The 20,447-nt window shown below is 42.9% G+C and overlaps 1 protein-coding gene across 1 annotated transcript; it reads left to right on the top strand.

The window, feature by feature from the left end:
* Window positions 1-1,956: 1,956 nt before the first annotated feature.
* Window positions 1,957-19,803, top strand: LOC115433841 (transient receptor potential channel pyrexia). The gene is made up of 19 exons (XM_030155393.1): window positions 1,957-1,973; window positions 5,446-5,560; window positions 5,630-5,787; window positions 7,043-7,129; window positions 8,216-8,366; window positions 8,441-8,602; window positions 8,692-8,801; window positions 8,885-8,999; window positions 9,138-9,166; window positions 9,926-10,017; window positions 10,106-10,220; window positions 10,448-10,618; window positions 10,707-10,777; window positions 10,855-11,022; window positions 14,942-15,060; window positions 15,136-15,340; window positions 16,610-16,817; window positions 16,903-16,991; window positions 19,597-19,803. The coding sequence occupies exons 3-19, from the start codon at window positions 5,638-5,640 to the stop codon at window positions 19,748-19,750; spliced, it is 2,196 nt and encodes a 731-aa protein (XP_030011253.1). The 5' UTR covers window positions 1,957-1,973; window positions 5,446-5,560; window positions 5,630-5,637; the 3' UTR covers window positions 19,751-19,803.
* The last annotated feature ends 644 nt before the right edge of the window (window positions 19,804-20,447 follow it).

Here is a 20,447-nt window from a genome sequence, read left to right as displayed (position 1 = left end):
AGAGAACAGCCCCAAAAATCATCCACTATAAGAAAAAAAAGAGAACAGCCCCAAAAATCATCCACTATAAGAAAAAAAAGAGAACAGCCCCAAAAATCATCCACTATAAGAAAAAAAAGAGAACAGCCCCAAAAATCATCCACTATAAGAAAAAAAAGAGAACAGCCCCAAAAATCATCCACTATAAGAAAAAAAAGAGAACAGCCCCAAAAATTATCCACTATAAGAAAAAAAAGAGAACAGCCCCAAAAATCATCCACTGTAAGAAAAAAAAGAGAACAGCCCCAAAAATCATCCACTGTAAGAAAAAAAAGAGAACAGCCCCAAAAATTATCCACTATAAGAAAAAAAAGAGAACAGCCCCAAAAATTATCCACTATAAGAAAAAAAAGAGAACAGCCCCAAAAATCATCCACTATAAGAAAAAAACAGAGAACAGCCCCAAAAATTATCCACTATAAGAAAAAAAAAGAACAGCCCCAAAAATTATCCACTATAAGAAAAAAAAAGAACAGCCCCAAAAATCATCCACTATAAGAAAAAAAAGAACAGCCCCAAAAATTATCCACTATAAGAAAAAAAAGAACAGCCCCAAAAATTATCCACTATAAGAAAAAAAAGAACAGCCCCAAAAATCATCCACTATAAGAAAAAAAAGAGAACAGCCCCAAAAATCATCCACTATAAGAAAAAAAACAAACAGCCCCCAAAATTATCCACTATAAGAAAAAAAAGAGAACAGCCCCAAAAATTATCCACTATAAGAAAAAAAAAGAGAACAGCCCAAAAAATTATCCACTATAAGAAAAAAAAGAGAACAGCCCCAAAAATCATCCACTATAAGAAAAAAAAGAGAACAGCCCCAAAAATCATCCACTATAAGAAAAAAAAAGAGAACAGCCCCAAAAATCATCCACTATAAGAAAAAAACAGAGAACAGCCCCAAAAATTATCCACTATAAGAAAAAAAAAAGAACAGCCCCAAAAATTATCCATTGTTCTCTTTATTTTCTCACAGTGGATATAATTTTTTGGGCTGTTCTCTTTTTTTTTTTTTTCTTATAGTGGATAATTTTTGGGGCTGTTGTGCCTCTGGGCCACCGTAGTTTTCTGTCTTTTCTATTTGGCTTCTTTATTTAAGATCATATTGGTTTTAATTCCATAAAATGATGATGATTTGACTGTTCATTCATGTCAAATCAGACTCTTTGAAATGTTTTTACACCATAGTTCATATGGTTTGTTTTTCATCTGTAAAAGGGAAATAAATTGAAAATAAAAGACGAGTTCATTGAATTGTGAATGTTTTGTTCAGATTTTCAGCATCTGTTGAATTGACTCTATTTATTCTGACTTTAATCTGAGGTTTATTGAACTAAAGTTAAAGTTTAGAGAAAACACTGAACAGTTGAAAATATGAGTCATAAACCGGGACCAGGACCAGGACTCGGACCCTCCCAGTCTGATAAGACCTGAACCTTTGGACCTTTGAGCAGGGCAGCAGGTGATCCGCCTCACTGTGAACCACTGAAGACAAACAGGAGAACCCACAACGATCCGGATCAGACCGTTCTTCAGAACCCCGACCCGTCACATCCTGAAGGGACCAAGTCTGACCCGGTTTTAGGTGTCGGGATGAAGAGGAGCTCCCGGTCCACTCTATGTGGACGGAAGAATCCAGGACTGGACCTGGACCTGGAGCTGGTAGAAACCACCGACCTGGTCCAGGTGAGCCAGAACCAGAACCACCAGAGTCTGAGCATAAACCATCACTACTGTACAAGTATAGGAGGAGGATTTGATGAAAGACCAGGTGATCGGATCCAACAGGTGGATTTACCTGGACTGTGACGGTCACATGACCCAGTAAACACCAGTCACGTGATTCAGTTCAGTCTGTGATTGATCCTGGTTCAGTAGTTAAAGCAGAACCAGACCAACAGGACCAGACCTGGACCCTGATCCACCTACAGGTAGGTCACATATGACACAGGGCAGGTGTAAAGGGTGAACCCAGACCACATGTCCAGTCACATCCTGGAAAAAAAAAGACCAGATACTTCTCTGAGGCTGGATCTGATCCGAGTCCAGACTGACTTGGATCTGATCCAGGTTCAGACATTTATGGTTTTTGGAGCAGAGTCTGTAGATTAAACCACATGAGGTCAGAACACACTGTAACCAGGTCTCTGTGGGTCCTCATGGGTCCAGGTCTCTGTAACCGGGTCTCTGTTAGGGGTTTAAGAAAATATCCGGTCTGCAATATATCCTGATATTTCATAAAACTGCATCGATATTTAAAAAAGTACTGTATCGATATTTTTAGGTATTTATTCAAATGCAGATGTTAAGGCACGACACTCGGTGTGGACCCAAACGCAACGAGACTCTGTTCGGTGGTCTAAGGGATTTATTTAACAAAAATTCAGAAGTACAAATATGGATGAACAGTAAGAGGAAGCACAATGTGCTCTACACTAAACCTAAATAAACTTTAATGAACTACAAGAGGAAGTACAAAGTACTGTATATAAAACTAAAAAACCTGAGGCAGGTAACACATGGAACTGGATACCAGATAGCAGATACTTAACATGGGAGGTCTTCACAACAAAACAGAAACGACGCACTGACAAGAGACAAAGGGAGCGAGGAGAATATGTGAGGAGGCAGGGATCCCAAACAGGTGTGGACAGTTACAGGAGGAACACCAGGAGCAGGCGATGATGGGATACGGGAAGACAGACAAGACTGACACAACAGGAAGGAGACCACCACCAAAATAAAACAGGAAGAGACAAAAACCCAAAACTAAATCAACATAAACGTCAACACATGACCGCAGATATTGTGGAGGTTCGTTTTAGTGTTTTTTTTCTTTTTTGTTTATATTTTCTTTATTATTATTTAACACTCTTTTATTAAGTAATGTTGGTTCCTTTGTTGGGATTGAACTCAAATCCTGTTCTGATGTTAGTTGTGAACTAGTAGAATCTGAACATTTGAACAGGATCTGAAACTGGAATGTCTGTAAAACAGAATTTCAGTTTGAACACAGTTTGAACATTTGGTGATAGAACATTAGATCCTGTTGGGATCAAATAAAAATATGTTTTCGTATTTGTACATATTTGTGGTGTAATTCAATTCTTCCAGGAAATAATCCTTTAAAAAAAAAAAAAAAACTTGCCTTTTAACAGTATCATGATATATCGTGATATATCATGTGATCCTAGTGTTGTGATTTGTATCATATTGCCAGATTCTTGCCAATACACAGCCCTGGTCTCTGTGGGTCCTCACGGGGCCAGGTCTCTGTAACCAGGTCTTTGTGGGCCTTCAGGTCTTTGTGGGTCTTCATGGGTCCGTGTCTCTGTCTGTAACTGTGCCTCTGTGGGTCTTCAGGTCTCTGCAGGTCCTCGTGGCTCCATGTCTCTGTAACTGGGTCTTTGTGGGTCTTCATGGGTCCGTGTCTCTGTCTGTAACTGTGCCTCTGTGGGTCTTCAGGTCTCTGCAGGTCCTCGTGGGTCCATGTCTCTGTAACTGGGTCTTTGTGGGTCTTCATGGGTCCAGGTCTCTGTCTGTAACTGTGCCTCTGTGGGTCTTCAGGTCTCTGCAGGTCCTCGTGGCTCCATGTCTCTGTAACTGGGTCTTTGTGGGTCTTCATGGGTCCAGGTCTCTGTGTGTAACTGTGCCTCTCTGGGTCTTCAGGTCTCTGCAGGTCCTCGTGGCTCCATGTCTCTGTAACTGGGTCTTTGTGGGTCTTCATGGGTCCAGGTCTCTGTGTGTAACTGTGCCTCTCTGGGTCTTCAGGTCTCTGCAGGTCCTCGTGGCTCCATGTCTCTGTAACTGGGTCTTTGTGGGTCTTCATGGGTCCAGGTCTCTGTCTGTAACTGTGCCTCTGTGGGTCTTCAGGTCTCTGCAGGTCCTCGTGGGTCCATGTCTCTGTAACTGGGTCTTTGTGGGTCTTCATGGGTCCAGGTCTCTGTCTGTAACTGTGCCTCTCTGGGTCTTCAGGTCTCTGCAGGTCCTCGTGGGTCCATGTCTCTGTAACTGGGTCTTTGTGGGTCTTCATGGGTCCAGGTCTCTGTCTGTAACTGTGCCTCTCTGGGTCTTCAGGTCTCTGCAGGTCCTCGTGGCTCCATGTCTCTGTAACTGGGTCTTTGTGGGTCTTCATGGGTCCAGGTCTCTGTCTGTAACTGTGCCTCTCTGGGTCTTCAGGTCTCTGCAGGTCCTCGTGGGTCCATGTCTCTGTAACTGGGTCTTTGTGGGTCTTCATGGGTCCAGGTCTCTGTGTGTAACTGTGCCTCTCTGGGTCTTCAGGTCTCTGCAGGTCCTCGTGGGTCCATGTCTCTGTAACTGGGTCTTTGTGGGTCTTCATGGGTCCAGGTCTCTGTCTGTAACTGTGCCTCTCTGGGTCTTCAGGTCTCTGCAGGTCCTCGTGGCTCCATGTCTCTGTAACTGGGTCTTTGTGGGTCTTCATGGGTCCAGGTCTCTGTCTGTAACTGTGCCTCTCTGGGTCTTCAGGTCTCTGCAGGTCCTCGTGGGTCCATGTCTCTGTAACTGGGTCTTTGTGGGTCTTCATGGGTCCAGGTCTCTGTCTGTAACTGTGCCTCTGTGGGTCTTCAGGTCTCTGCAGGTCCTCGTGGGTCCATGTCTCTGTAACTGGGTCTTTGTGGGTCTTCATGGGTCCAGGTCTCTGTCTGTAACTGTGCCTCTCTGGGTCTTCAGGTCTCTGCAGGTCCTCGTGGGTCCATGTCTCTGTAACTGGGTCTTTGTGGGTCTTCATGGGTCCAGGTCTCTGTCTGTAACTGTGCCTCTCTGGGTCTTCAGGTCTCTGCAGGTCCTCGTGGGTCCATGTCTCTGTAACTGGGTCTTTGTGGGTCTTCATGGGTCCGGGTCTCTGTCTGTAACTGTGCCTCTCTGGGTCTTCAGGTCTCTGCAGGTCCTCGTGGGTCCATGTCTCTGTAACTGGGTCTTTGTGGGTCTTCATGGGTCCAGGTCTCTGTCTGTAACTGTGCCTCTCTGGGTCTTCAGGTCTCTGCAGGTCCTCGTGGGTCCATGTCTCTGTAACTGGGTCTTTGTGGGTCTTCATGGGTCCAGGTCTCTGTGTGTAACTGTGCCTCTGTGGGTCTTCAGGTCTCTGCAGGTCCTCGTGGGTCCATGTCTCTGTAACTGGGTCTTTGTGGGTCTTCATGGGTCCGTGTCTCTGTCTGTAACTGTGCCTCTCTGGGTCTTCAGGTCTCTGCAGGTCCTCGTGGGTCCATGTCTCTGTAACTGGGTCTTTGTGGGTCTTCATGGGTCCAGGTCTCTGTGTGTAACTGTGCCTCTGTGGGTCTTCAGGTCTCTGCAGGTCCTCGTGGGTCCATGTCTCTGTAACTGGGTCTTTGTGGGTCTTCATGGGTCCGTGTCTCTGTCTGTAACTGTGCCTCTCTGGGTCTTCAGGTCTCTGCAGGTCCTCGTGGGTCCAGGCCTTCTGTTGTGGTTGCAGTTAAAGCCGCTGCCCGCTGGGCGTCGTACTCCTGCAGCCGCTGGAAGCAGAGAAGAAGAAAACTGGCAGGTGAGACCTGTTGGTTCAGGTGTTTGAGGCTCAGGTGAGTCTGGTCCTGATGTTCTGGTCCTGGTCCAGGTGTTCTGATGGAGGTCCGGTACCAAGGCCTGGCTGATGACGATGATGACAAAGACGAACCGGACACACCGATAAACAAGAACCAGAACCAGAACCTGAACAAACAACTGCTGAACCACTTCAGACATCTGGCCTCTACAGACCAGGACACGGACCAGGTAAGACAAGGACCAGATAAGACCAGGACACAGACCAGGCAAGACAAGGACCAGATAAGACCAGGACACGGACCAGGTAAGACAAGGACCAGATAAGACCAGGACACGGACCAGGTAAGACAAGGACCAGATAAGACCAGGACACGGACCAGGTAAGACAAGGACCAGATAAGACCAGTACCTGGTAAGAAAAGAACCAGGTAAGACCAGGACATGGACCAGGTTAGACTAGGACCAGATAAGACCAGGACACGGACCAGGTAAGACAAGGACCAGATAAGACCAGGACATGGACCAGGTAAGACAAGGACAAGGTAAGACCAGGACATGGACCGGGTAAGATAAGGATCAGGTAAGACCAGGACCAGATAAGACCAGTACCTGGTCAGAAAAGGAGCAGGTGAGACTGTCCATCCTACAGCCACTGCAGGGTTAATTATAGTTAATTCGTCTGATCCATGACGTCCACAGACGAACCAGAGGACTGTCCATCAAAAACTTGTTCACTGTGAGAAATGAAACATTGCGATCCAATCGGAAACGATATGATACGATATGAATCTATACCATACAAACGATACAAACGATATGACATGTCATGACATGACATGAAATGATACAATATGACAGAACACGATACGACACGTTACCATTGAACATGTTACAAAACCAAACTACGACACAGAACAATACGATAAAAAAACCATACGATACGATATGAAATGAAACCATACGATACGACATGAGACGGTACGAAAACAATAAGAAACAAACCAGTACGATATGATACAAAACAATAGGATATAAAAACAGAACAGGACACAACACAACTGGATACGATACAAAACACAACAGCATGTAATGAGTCAAGATCATATGATTTGAATAATAAGATACTTCAGAATAAAAGCCTGTGTCTCTGCGCAGGTTTATGTGACCTTTCAGAATAAAAGCCTATGAGGTGACCTTTCAGAATAAAAGCCTGTGTGTTTGTGTATGTTTATGTGACCTTTTCAGAATAAAAGCCTATGTCTTTGTGCAGGTTTATGTGACCTTTCAGAATAAAAGCCTATGATGTAACCTTTCAGAATAAAAGCCGGTGTCTTTGTGCAGGTTTATGTGACCTTTCAGAATAAAAGCCTATGATGTAACCTTTCAGAATAAAAGCCGGTGTCTTTGTGCAGGTTTATGTGACCTTTCAGAATAAAAGCCTATGATGTAACCTTTCAGAATAAAAGCCTGTGTGTTTGTGCAGGTGGATCTGGAGTTTCTGGATCAGCTGATCTCAGACGGTGCTGACCCAAACAGCTGTGACCGATATGGACAGACCGTCCTACATGAGGTCAGAGGGGTTTGTTCATCTGGTTCATGATTTAAACCAGTTAACTTTAACCAGTTAACTTTAACCTGTTAACCTGTTTACTGGTTCTGAGGTGTGTTTTTTGTGTTCTGTTGTGTGTTCGGAGTCTGGAGCCTCAGACGTGGATGTGATTAGTATTTAATTTATTTATTAAAAAAAACCAGAACTAATGTCACAAAAATGCACATCAACCATGGACCATGTCTGTGTGTGTCTCTACGTGTTTTGTGTGTCATTGCGTGTCTCTCTGTGTCTCTGCGTGTCTTTGTGTGTCTCTGCGTGTCTTTGTGTGTCTCTGCGTGTCTCTGCGTGTCTTTGTGTGTCATTGTGTGTCTTTGCGTGTCTCTCTGTGTCTCTGCGTGTCTTTGCGTGTCTCTGCGTGTCTTTGTGTGTCATTGTGTGTCTTTGCGTGTCTCTCTGTGTCTTTGCGTGTCATTGCGTGTCTTTGCGTGTTTCTGCATGTCATTGTGTGTCTCTGCGTGTCTCTGCGTGTCTTTGCGTGTCTCTGCGTGTCTTTGTGTGTCATTGTGTGTCTTTGCGTGTCTCTGCGTGTCTTTGTGTGTCATTGTGTGTCTTTGCGTGTCTCTCTGTGTCTTTGCATGTCATTGTGTGTCTGTGTGTGTCTCTGCGTGTCTGTGCGTGTCTCTGCGTATCATTGTGTGTCTCTGCGTGTCTCTCTGTGTCTCTGCGTGTCATTGTGTGTCTGTGCGTGTCTCTGCGTGTCTTTGTGTGTCATTGTGTGTCTTTGCGTGTCTCTCTGTGTCTTTGCATGTCATTGTGTGTCTGTGCGTGTCTCTGCGTGTCTGTGCGTGTCTGTGCGTGTCTCTGCGTGTCATTGTGTGTCTCTGCGTGTCTCTCTGTGTCTCTGCGTGTCATTGTGTGTCTGTGCGTGTCTGTGCGTGTCTGTGCGTGTCTCTGCGTGTCATTGTGTGTCTCTGCGTGTCTCTCTGTGTCTCTGCGTGTCATTGTGTGTCTCTGCGTGTCTCTCTGTGTCTCTGCGTGTCATTGTGTGTCTCTGCGTGTCTCTGCGTGTCTGTGCGTGTCTCTTCGTCTGTCTCCTGTCTTCAGGTCTCCCGGGCCTGGAGTGTGGATGTGATGCGGTTCTTCTTGGACCGTGGTTCCGACCTCCTTGTTCCAGATCACTTCGGGGTCACTCCGCTCCACGTGGCCTCTGCTCTGGACTACCAGGACATGGTTCAGTTCCTGCTGGAGCTGGGAGGTCAGCTGCTGAGCATCATGGGAGTTGAAATGCTCCATCTGTCATGTGTGAACCTTGTTTCTCCTGTGTGTCAGCTGACCCCGAGGCCCGCACCCGATTGGACCGTCAGACCCCTCTTCACTTTGCGGCGAAGAATGACGCCGTGGGCTCCATCAGACTGCTGCTGAAGGGCGGAGCCTTGATCAACTGCACGGATTATAAACAACGAACGCCTCTGCAGCTGGCAGCCAATCAGGGTACAGATGACATCACTGTGACATCACTCTGACATCACTGTGTTCATGTCTTTTCCATTGACGTAAACCCAGTGACCGTGTCGTTTAAGAACGCAGTGACGCAGCTCACATCCTATTGGAACTCGGAGCGGATGCAGGGCTGAAGGACTCTGACGGACAGCTCTGTATAACTGCTCTGATTGGTCGGATGAGTCCAGTGGTAACAGAGCCCCGCCCACTGACCTGTAACAGTGATATGATTGGTGGTCTGTTTGAGCTGACAGGTGTCTGTGTTGTCTTCAGGCTCAGGTGGCCTTGGACCAGTTCCACGTGACTGATAGGATGACCCGGAACCAGTACTACTACCTGAACCTGCTGGAACCAGAACCAGAACCACCTGGCGCTCACCTGAAAGGAGGTAACACAGGTGTTGACTGTCGCTCAGGGTCTGGACCTCAGTCCTGTTCCATGTGTCCCAGAGGTGGACCAATCAGAAGACAGAACAGGGTGTTAAATATCTGCTATTAAACACAGCGTACGTTTCACTGTCTCACAGACGCCGCCGTCAGTGAACCCACGTCTCCGGTAAGGGTCAAAGGTCAACGCAGGTCAATGCAGGAAGTGGGATCATGTCAACTGTCTGTCTGTCTCTAACCTGTCTGTCTGTCTGTCTGTCTGTCTGTCTCTAACCTGTCTGTCTGTCTGTCTGTCTCTAACCTGTCTGTCTGTCTGTCTGTCTGTCTGTCCGTAACCTGTCTGTCTGTCTGTCTGTCTCTAACCTGTCTGTCTGTCTGTCTGTCTCTAACCTGTCTGTCTCTCTGTCTGTCTCTAACCTGTCTGTCTCTCTGTCTGTCTGTCTCTAACCTGTCTGTCTGTCTGTCTGTCTGTCCGTAACCTGTCTGTCTGTCTGTCTGTCTGTCTCTAACCTGTCTGTCTGTCTGTCTGTCTGTCTGTCTGTCCGTAACCTGTCTGTCTGTCTGTCTGTCTCTAACCTGTCTGTCTGTCTGTCTGTCTCTAACCTGTCTGTCTGTCTGTCTGTCTGTCTGTCTCTAACCTGTCTGTCTGTCTGTCTGTCTCTAACCTGTCTGTCTGTCTGTCTGTCTGTCTGTCTCTAACCTGTCTGTCTGTCTGTCTGTCTGTCTGTCTCTAACCTGTCTGTCTGTCTGTCTCTAACCTGTCTGTCTGTCTGTCTGTCTGTCTGTCTCTAACCTGTCTGTCTGTCTCTAACCTGTCTGTCTGTCTGTCTGTCTGTCTCTAACCTGTCTGTCTGTCTGTCTGTCTGTCTCTAACCTGTCTGTCTCTAACCTGTCTGTCTGTCTCTAACCTGTCTGTCTGTCTGTGCAGCTGGAGGTGGTGGTTCTTCAGGGTAAACTGGATCTCATCATGACTCCAGTTTTTCTTAAACTCATTCAGATCAAATGGAAACTTTTCGGCAGGTAAACTCACCTCACATTCAGTTCAGGTCAATGAAGACGCTCTTTGGTTTTTTTCACTTTAACTCCGTTTTCAATCCTTTCAATCCAGGATGGGGGCGTGGCTTCTACTCATCCTCAACTTCCTGTTCAATGTTTCCTGGACAACCGTCGCCATTTCTGTGTCGGTCCGCAGAGACTCACCTGAACGCTATGTCCTGCCCCAGGTGACCCACCTGTCTGTACCTGTCTGTACCTGTCTCACCTGTAGGACTGGAGGCGGATCCTCCTGGTCCTCCTGTCTCACCTGTCTGTACCTGTCTCACCTGTAGGACTGGTGGCGGATCCTCCTGGTCCTCCTGTCTCACCTGTCTGTACCTGTCTCACCTGTAGGACTGGTGGCGGATCCTCCTGGTCCTCCTGTCTCACCTGTCTGTACCTGTCTCACCTGTAGGACTGGTGGAGGATCCTCCTGGTCCTCCTGGCTCTCCTGCTGACTCTGGAGGAGGTCATCAGGGAGGTGCAGGACATCTTGCGCTCCAGGAGGAAGCTCTGCCTCTGGCAGCGGTGGGCGGAGCTTCGTGTCAATGATGACTTGCGCTGCTGTCATCCCATGTGGCCTCAGGTGAGAGATGTCATCATCACCTGTGTTGGGGGGGGGGGGGGTGTTATTACCTGTTTGTTGTTTGTCCTTCACCTGTTCGTGTTTCCAGGAGAATGTGTTCCTATTGGACCAGAGGAAGATGATTGACAGGATGAGAGGAAGCTACTGCAGAGACGTGTGGTAAATGGAACATCTCAAACACCGCAGAACACAGCTGACGTTTACCTGAAACGAGTGCCGGTCATGTGTTCTCTCAGGAACTTCTTTGATTGGCTGGTGTACTGTCTTCTGGCGGTGTCCTTCGGCGTCCATCTTGCTGACGTCTTCCGTCCGTCCGACTCTCTCCACACCTCCGCTCTTCGTCTTTTCTCCGTCACCATCATCTTCCTGTGGCTGCGACTCATGAAGCACGTCCGAGCCTTCAGGTACGTTATGGTAGATATCAGACCAAGGTGAAAACCGGGGATTATGGGAGTTTGATGGAGCAAATTCAGTCCAGGACCAGGAGACCGTGGAGACAATGGGCCTCAGACCAGGAACCATATACGGACACATGTTCCCTTATTTTATTTGTACTCATAGACTTGTGGGATCCACCAGTAGGGCTGTGTATTGGCAAGAATCTAACAATACAATACAAACCGCAATACTAGGATCACAATACGATATATCACAGTATATCACGATACTGCTGAAACGGCAAATTTTTCGCTTGTTTCTTAATTTTTTTTAATGATTATTTCCTTGAAGAATTTAACTACACTAGAAATCTGCACAAATACTAAACACATTTTTATTTGATCAGAACAGGATCTAATGTTATATCACAAAATGTTCCTGTGTTCAAACTGAAATTCTGTTTTACAGACATGACAGTTTCAGATCCTGTTCAAATGTTCAGATTCTATTAGTTCAGAACTAACATCAGAACAGGATTTTTAGTTCAATCCCAACAAAGAAACTAGCATTACTGAATAAAAGAGTGTTAAATAATATAAATAAACAATAAAAACAAAAAAAAAGAAAACAAAAATGAACCTCCACAATGTCTGCATTTGAATAAATACCTAAAAGTATCGATACAGTACTTTTTAATATCGACACAGTGTTGTGAAATGAAATATCGCAATATATTGCAGAACCGATATTTTCTTAAACCCCTATTCACCAGTGTTTTCTTATTTTTATTTTTACTCCAGGGAAGAGAAAAACACACAGTCCAGGAAGGAACACATAATATAATCTAATTCAAATTGTTTCATATTTGGAGGAATTTCTAAGAGTAATTATTAAATTTGTGTTTGAAAAATATGTTATTTGTCAGTTGAACAAAGGGGAGCGTCTGACCGGACACCTTTGTACCACAAATAAAAACAACTAAATGCTTTCAGATTTTCCTAAAAAGAAAAAAAATACTATGTTCCTCCATCTACACTGAAAAATATCTATATATTTTTAAAATTCTGGTCATAACAGTCAAACTGTTTTCATTCAGACCCTGATGCAGACGTGGTCCATACGTGTGGGTCTGTTTGTTCGTCTTCTCTCATACATTCATCTATATTTTCTCTGTCAGATGCAGAACCAGAGTTTTTCCTCTGATTCTAACAGGACTCACTGGATCCACCTCCTTCAGTTCTGTTACCTGTAAAACTCTCCAACGCCTGTTTAGTTTCACTCCTCTTTCTTCTGATCTGTAACCGGTTGTTATATGTGTTTCCACTGCTGTGTTTTTATTGAACTGACTCTGAAACATCACGTTTTGCTGCTGATAAAGTTCTTCTTTTCTTTCCTGCCTTGGTTTGGTTTACCTTTTTTTTTTATTGAACAATGAACAATTGAACTGTGTACAGGGTGGGGAAGCAAAATTTACAATGAACATTTAGTTGTTTTTTCTCAGCAGACACTACGTCAGTTGTCTTGAACCCAAACATATACTGATGTCATAATCATACCTAACACTATTATCCATACCTTTTCAGAAACTTTTGCCCATATGAGTAATCAGGAAAGCAAACGTCAAAGAGTGTGTGATTTGCTGAATGCACTCGTCACACCAAAGGAGATTTCAAAAATAGTTGGAGTGTCCATAAAGACTGTTTATAATGGAAAGAAGAGAATGACTATGAGCAAAACTATTACCAGAAAGTCTGGAAGATACTATTAAAGAAGAATGGGAGAAGTTGTCACCCCAATATTTGAGGAACACTTGCACAAGTTTCAGGAAGCGTGTGAAGGCAGTTATTGAGAAAGAAGGAGGACACATAGAATAAAAACATTTTCTATTATGGACATTTTCTTGTGGCAAATAAATTCTCATGACTTTCAATAAACTAATTGGTCATACACTGTCTTTCAATCCCTGCCTCAAAATATTGTACATTTTGCTTCCCCACCCTGTATATCAGGGCTCTCAAACTCATTTTCTTTCAGGGGCCAGATTCAGCCCAATTTGATCTCCAGTGGGCCGGACCAGTAAAATAATTGTATAATAACCTATAAATAATGACAACTACAAATTTTGGTTGTTGTTTTAGAGCAAAAAAACCCAATGAAATAATGAAAATACTTACTTTTATTAACTATCCAAACAAAAAAGATGTTAATAACCTGAAAAAACTTAAATTTCTTTTAAAAAATAAGTGCAATTTTAACAATATTCTGCCTCAACTTATCATTTCTACATGTGCATTATGGATCAGATCTACACAGAAACTAAACACTGAGGAACAGGCAGAAAGTAATTAAAACTGTGATTAATTTTCTTTAGACATTTCAGGTTGTTCATATTTGTTCAGGTTATTCGCATTTTGTTACAGCATAGTTTGAAAAAGTAAATATTTTTAGAATTTAATGTAATTTTTTGCACTAAAACAATGACAAAATTTTGAAGTTGTCATTATTTATAGGCATAATGTAAATTTTTTTTTTTCTCACCAAACCAAGAAGAAAATATGGAGTCATTATTTTTTGTCGGTTATTCTGGTGTTATTTTACTGTAGATCATATTGGTCTGTATGTAGAACCTGAACTAAAATGAGTTTGACAGCATTAACTGTGCAGTTTTTTGTAAATTCATTCCGTGGGTCAGATTGGAACCTTTGGTGGGCCGCATTTGGCCCCCGGGCCACACGTTTGAGACACCTGGTATATGTGCATAATACATCAAAGTAGGGTAAAAAAAAAAAATCACATTTCACAATATATTTTACATTTCAAATGGATAGAAACAAATGTAATTAAAAATAAATAAAATAAAAATAAAATAAAAAAGCTCGAGGTATAAAATAGAAATTACACAAATTAAATAAGATTATATGCATGACGCAGTTTTTTGATTTTATTTGCTTTAGAGTTTATAATGTTTTGAATTGTCTTAATAATTGGAAGAAAAGGCTTTAAAACAATAATGTTTGGACACTGGTGTGCAAATTTAGTGTAATGGACGTGAAATTTGGCAAATGGTTTGGTTCATCTCTGAAATCATCAACTGTTTGCACATGGCACAACACCTGCCCTTATATGGTGTTTAATGGGTGTGGTCACATGTACTAATTGGCCACACCCATCCTGTTTACAATCAGGTGAGATTCGACATTCATCACATCTGGGCCAGAGTAGATTTACACGGTAGGAACATTTGGTGAATCCAGAGTTAATTGCAGAACTTTCAGAGAACGTTTATGCGTGAGGCCCAGTGCATCGGCCGGTTCCTGATCTGAGACCAGGACTAACTCCAGCCGAGGTTATTATCTTAATGAAAACTAACGAAATAACGAAAACTAGAACTGAAAAAACATTTTCTTTAACTGAAATAAATAAAAACTAGAATTAAGAAAAAAACGATAACTAACTAAAACTGTATTGTGTGTTTACAAAACTGACTAAAACGGATAAAAATTAGCTATTTATTTTTCTCCAGTAATTTTAGCTAGCAGCACCATACGACACTTGACGGTCCGTCACTTGTGTTCGCTTGTGGTTTCCAGTCGTCTTCTGGTCCCCACTCCACCTGGAAACATGGAGACTAAAGTTGGGAGAAAGCAGCAGAGTCCTGTCTGGGATTTATTTGAATACGACGGAGAAGAAGAGAAAAGAGACGACTAAATTAAAATTAATACTAAAACTAAACTAAAACTAAGTATTTAGAAAAAAAAAGAAAACTAATAAAAACTAGTAAACCTGCTCTAAAAATGAATTAGAACTAACTGAATTAGAGAAAAAAAAGTCCAAACTAAATAAAACTAAACTAGAATGAAAAATCCAAAACCATTAGAACCTTGCCTCCAACACAGATGTTGTGACGTTCAGTAGCTTTACTTCCTGGTGTGTGTGGATATTCAGGGTGATGGGTCCGTTCATCGTCATGTTGGGGAGCATCGTTGGTGACGTGATGTGTTTCCTGTTCCTGTATGTGGAGATCTTCATCCCCTACGCCTGCAGCTTCTGGATCATGTTTGGAGGTCAGGGTGCATTCACTGACTCCTCATTTATCTGACCTGACACGTTTCAGGTCTCAGTCTACACCCCCTCCACAGGTTTGCCTACAGTTCCCAGCATGCAGTCTGTGTGGGGCCTCCTGTACAGCCTGTACCGTATCACTCTGGTGGACGAGTACGAGTACGACGCCATGGTGACGGTGGACGGCGTCATGGCTCCTCTGCTGTGTGGGACGTTCCTCGCCTTATCGTCCATCCTGTGTGTGAACCTGCTGATCGCCCTGCTGACCGACACCTTCCAGAGGTCAGAGGTCACTGAGGCCGGGGGGGGGGGGTGGGGGGTGTATTGAGTTCTAGTTCTTTTGTTCAGCTCCAGGAACAGAAAACATATCACACGTAATCTGAGCTTCGAGTCACAATGAAAATGACCTGAATCCAAATGTCCACAACAGTTAGAGGAGGAAAAAGTTCATGTTCAACTGCGTTTGTTGTTTTAGTTTATTTTGTCACTTTTATCCTCACCTGTGTCTGCTGGATTAGATTTATTTATCTGACATGTACGTTACAGATTATGCCGCATCATGTGTTTGTAGTGAAATACTCATTTTCACCAGACGAAGAAACAGAAATTATGAAAACAGAATAGATTAAAATATAATACAGATATTAAAACACTTAACTTCCTGTATATATGACTTATGCCAGTGGTTCCCAACCTTTTTTGGTTCATGACCCCATTTTAACATCACAAATTTCTGGTGAACCCAGACATTCAAAACAGTGACATTTTTTTTGCTAAAATTAATTTGTTTTTGATCATGTAATAGTTTGCTATCCTATGTTTCAAATCCAGGTTAATTTCAGAGGACATTTAGTCTGTATAATGTATATTATTGTGGACAGAGGCAGTAAATCCAGGTGTAGATTACTGCACAAAGGGAGAATGTGATTTTCCTTGGTCAGGATCTGTCCAGTCAGTCCAGCTGTGATTTACAAGGAGGACAATTAATACTGAACAAACAAGAACTGAAACTATGAATTATGAAAGAGCTGCAGCATCTGAAACTGACCACAGTGAACATTTGACACGAGAAACAGAACCACAGTGCTGCAGTTTCACAACCACAGTTTGTCATGTCTGTTATGGACTGGGATTGTCTCTCAACTCACCATAAATTTTTTATTAGTAAGTTTTGTTTTGGTTTTTTTTCCAGTTTTTATCAATTACAAGAAATTTCAGGTGACCCCATTTGAATTCCAGGCGACCCCACAGTTAAAAAACACTGATTTATGGAACTCCTCCATGAAGAAGTGATGATGATGGTGGTGACTTTAGTGTATTTATGAGGCGGACACACACTAACTTGCATTCCAGAGTTTTTTTACCACCATGCTTCACTTCATAACACAACGGTGCACATGCATAAACCGGTAACCTGGTCTCTGCGGTGTTCACAGTGGTACAAAAACTGAAGTACCCATAACATCATACAATTATTTTATGGTCAGTACACCACAGTGATGATGATGGTCATGGTGTTCTGATTTGTGTGTTGATGTGTTTCGGGGTCAGAGTTCACGATAACTCCCAGGCCAACGCCGTCATGCAGCAGGCCTCCGTCATCCTGCAGGTCGACGACTCCATGCCCTTCCTCCGTCGTTTCTATGACAACCAGTACATCTCCACCCACTGTGCTCCACTGGCCAACACCTATGAGGAAGGCGCGACAACAAACAGCCGTTACCATGACGAGATGGGCCGCATCACCACAGAGATCAAAGTGAGTGACAGTCGGTGAAGTGTGGGCGGAGACCAGCCTCACTGCTGGTAAAGGAGGAGGAGACTCAGTGTGTTTCTGTTTTTAGGAAACTCTGGATGACTTCCTGCTCATGCAGAAGGAGGCGGGGCCACATGGAGGTTCTGGGTCACATGATCAACCAATCACCAATCATGAGTATGGATGTCCTCATTGTGTTTCTGTTCAGTCTTCACACTTCATCTATAAAAGGGGTTTGGCACAAATGTTCCCTGAATTGATTAGACTTTGGTGCCCAAAGGTCAAAGGTCAAAGTCACACATTTTGCCTGAAACTACTGTCAGCATCTGAACAGAGCACCAGGAGGAATGAGCTGTTGGCTCTTGTTTTGTGACATTCATACATTAATGCTAATACTAGGGCTGTGTATTGGCAAGAATCAGGCGATACGATACAAATCACAATACTAGGATCTCGATACCATATATCACGATATGTCAAAAAGGCAATTTTTTGTTTGTTTCTTTTTTTAAAATGATTATTTCCTTGAAAAATTGAATTACACTAGAAATCTGCTCAAATACTAAACACATTTTTATTTGATCAAAACAAGATCTAATGCTATATCACAAAATGTTCCTGTGTTCAAACTGAAATTCTGTTTTACAGACATTACAGTTTAAGATCCTGTTCAAATGTTCAGATTCTATTAGTTCAGAACTAACGTCAGAACAGGATTTTTGTGCGATCCCAACAAAGGAACTAACATTATTTAATAAAACAGTGTTAAATAATAATAAATAAAATATAAACAAAAAAGAAAAACAAAAAAACAAAAATGAACCTCCACAAAATCTGCATCTGAATAATTACCTAAAAATATCGGTACAGTATTGTGAAATGAAATATCGCGATATATTGCAGAACCAATATTTTCTCACACCCTTAGCTAATACAGTATATGATGATACTAACTGTAGAATGTGAACATCAGCTGACGTCAGTAACTCCCATCACCAGCCGTTCACTCTGTCCGGACTGCCTTCAGTTCCTGGTTCAGGTGATTCTGGTCCTGGTCCAGAGGGCGCTTGTCCTTCAACAGTCCCTCACTTCCTGTCTCTGTGACTTGACCTGAAAACAGAAAAGTCCCTGTTCTGAACCTCGTGGTCAGTATTCTGTTATTTTCCTCTAACGTTAAGGCCATCCCTTCCCCTGGTCGTTTTACCCCCATGGCAGACCTGTAGTGGTGCAGTGGTTGATGGGAGTCCAGGTGGTGGTGGACCTGGGTTCCAAGGTTATTATCGTTAACGAAAACGAACGAAATGACGAAAACTAAAATTGAAAAAACATTTTCGTTAACTGAAATAAATAAAAACTCTAATTAAAAGAAAAAGACGATAACTAACTGAAACTGTATCGTGAGCTTACAAAACTAACTAAAACGTATAAAAAATTATGGATACAATTCCCTTCGTTTTCGTCTTTGTCAATGTCGGATTGATATGAAATTAATTTATTTCGCTCCAGCAGTTTTAGCTGGTAACACCATACAACACTTCACAGTCTGTCATGTGTGGTCACTGGTGGTTTCCAGTGATCTTCTGGTCCCCACTCTACCTGGAACATACAGACTAAAGCTGGGACACAGCAGCACAGTCCTGTCTGGGGTTTACTGTAGTGATACATGGGTCAGGTTTTTTTTTTTTTTTTTTGGCGTACCGTGTGTGTGCGTGAGTGACAGAGACAGAGCAGAGCTAAAGGACAGAGTCAGTGTTGAACTAGCATCCAGGTTAAAACTGGAGAGTTTATCACCATGAAAAGGCCTTCCAAGCCCTGAACTGCACAGTTTAGAAGAGGAGAAAAGAGGAGGATGAAAACTAATCCAATTACAGAGGTATGGAACCTGTTATAATGTTAAAAAACGTTTGATGTTACTAGCTACAGCTAGCTGAACTGAACTGAAGCAAAGTTAGCTAATAATGGAACTGGAGATGATTAAGAGATGAGATATCTGCTAAGGTGTGGTTTACTGATGAGGAACTGGGTTATATATGTTTATAAGTGGTTTATATATGTTTCTATCTGCTTTAACTGCTGGTTAGCTGGTTTATATATGTTTCTATCTGCTTTAACTGCTGGTTAGCTGGTTTATATATGTTTCTATCTGCTTTAACTGCTGGTTGCTTTGTGCATCTCCTCTCATGCTTTGCACATGTTCGCATTGTTTCACGTAAGTGACATTGTGTATGGATTGCACCCCCCCTCAACCTGCTATAAGGAATTTATACATTGTACGGTACATTGTGTCTCTGCTCAGTCCATGAGCCGCCCTAACCCGACCCCCAAATAAAGTGTCCAGGGTAGCCCATATCCACGCCTCACTAATTTCTTTGAATAGGATGATGAGGAAGATAAAATATATGAAATAACTAAAACTAATACTAAAACTAAACTAAACTAAACTAAAACTAAGCATTCAGAAAAAAACGATAACTAATAAAAACTAACAAACCTGCTCTAAAAACGAATTAAAACTAACTGAATAAGAGAAAAAAAAGTCAAAACTAATTAAAACTAAACTATAATTAAAAATCCAAAACTATTATAACCTTGCTGGGTTCACAGGGTACCTGCTCCCATGTGTGGGTATGGTGAAGCGCTGCAGGGCGGTTGGTTTAGGAGAATATCAGATGTAACAACCAATGAGTTGAATTTATCAGATAAATAAAGTCGTAATTGGATCAGAACATCCAGAATAAAATGGTTTTATCGATCACTAACTAGTTCATCTGCTCTGTACCAGAATCCAGACAGCACAGAACCACCAGGGTCATCAAAAGAACCAGGACCAGGACCAGAGCCACCTGAACCAGGAGCTGAAGGCAATCCGGATGGAGCTGCAGGAGCTCCGGTCTCTGGTCCAGGAACTGGTCCAGACCAGGTCTGATCAGCTGTGAGCCCAGAGACCTGGGTCCTGGATTAAAGGGTTTCCACGGTACCCTCTGGGTCAGCCCTGGGGTCAGTATCATGAAGGCGGTTCATGTCTCACCAGGTAAATCTCCATGGTAACTGGCTTCAGCAGGTGGATCAAAACCTCTAAAAGCTCCTCCCACTGGCCACCATCGACCAATCACCTCTTTGGAAGATCCAGCTGACACTTTTATGAGGAGCTCAGATCTGGGGGTTTGGACGGTGAGAAGGTTCCATCTAAGCCTCTGACTTCTCTTTGTGATCAGATTAATATCTGATCTGAAAACAGGACTGAAGTCAACGAGGGTTCAGGTCTGTCCTGCTGAAGAAAGAACTCAACACTCATTCATGGACACTTTTAAACCTTTAGGGATGTGTTGAATTTACAGGAAATGGAACAAGGGTTTAAGAAAGTTCATAGAAATGAAAGTTCACACAGGGATTCATCAGATATTTCTCTTTATTTTGACTCTGTGATGCTGTTTTTACAAGAGTTAAGGAATTAATTTCCTCTTAATTTGATAATTGAGAAGATCCAGTGTTATGGTGGAGAATGGGATTGACCCAAATGTTTAATGACATCATGTGAAAAATATTTACACGGAGATCAAAATAAATTCAGTAAAACATCAGTAAATGTTGACCTGAACGACAGTCCAGAATGAGGATTTCATTACAATAACT

The sequence above is a fragment of the Sphaeramia orbicularis genome, chromosome 15, assembly GCF_902148855.1.
Source record: "Sphaeramia orbicularis chromosome 15, fSphaOr1.1, whole genome shotgun sequence".
NCBI classification, from domain to species: Eukaryota; Metazoa; Chordata; class Actinopteri; order Kurtiformes; family Apogonidae; genus Sphaeramia; species Sphaeramia orbicularis.
The sequence above is the reverse complement of the archived record's forward strand: the minus strand, read 5'-3'. Positions and strand labels throughout refer to the sequence as shown.

Bases quoted from the DNA above. Each gene is read 5' to 3' on its own strand.
- LOC115433841 (XM_030155393.1), top strand. From the start codon at position 5,638: ATGGAGGTCCGGTACCAAGGCCTGGCTGATGACGATGATGACAAAGAC. The intron at 9,000-9,137 runs GTAACACAGGTG...ACTGTCTCACAG, and splicing joins TGGCGCTCACCTGAAAGGAG to ACGCCGCCGTCAGTGAACCC. The intron at 10,619-10,706 runs GTGAGAGATGTC...TCGTGTTTCCAG, and splicing joins GTCATCCCATGTGGCCTCAG to GAGAATGTGTTCCTATTGGA.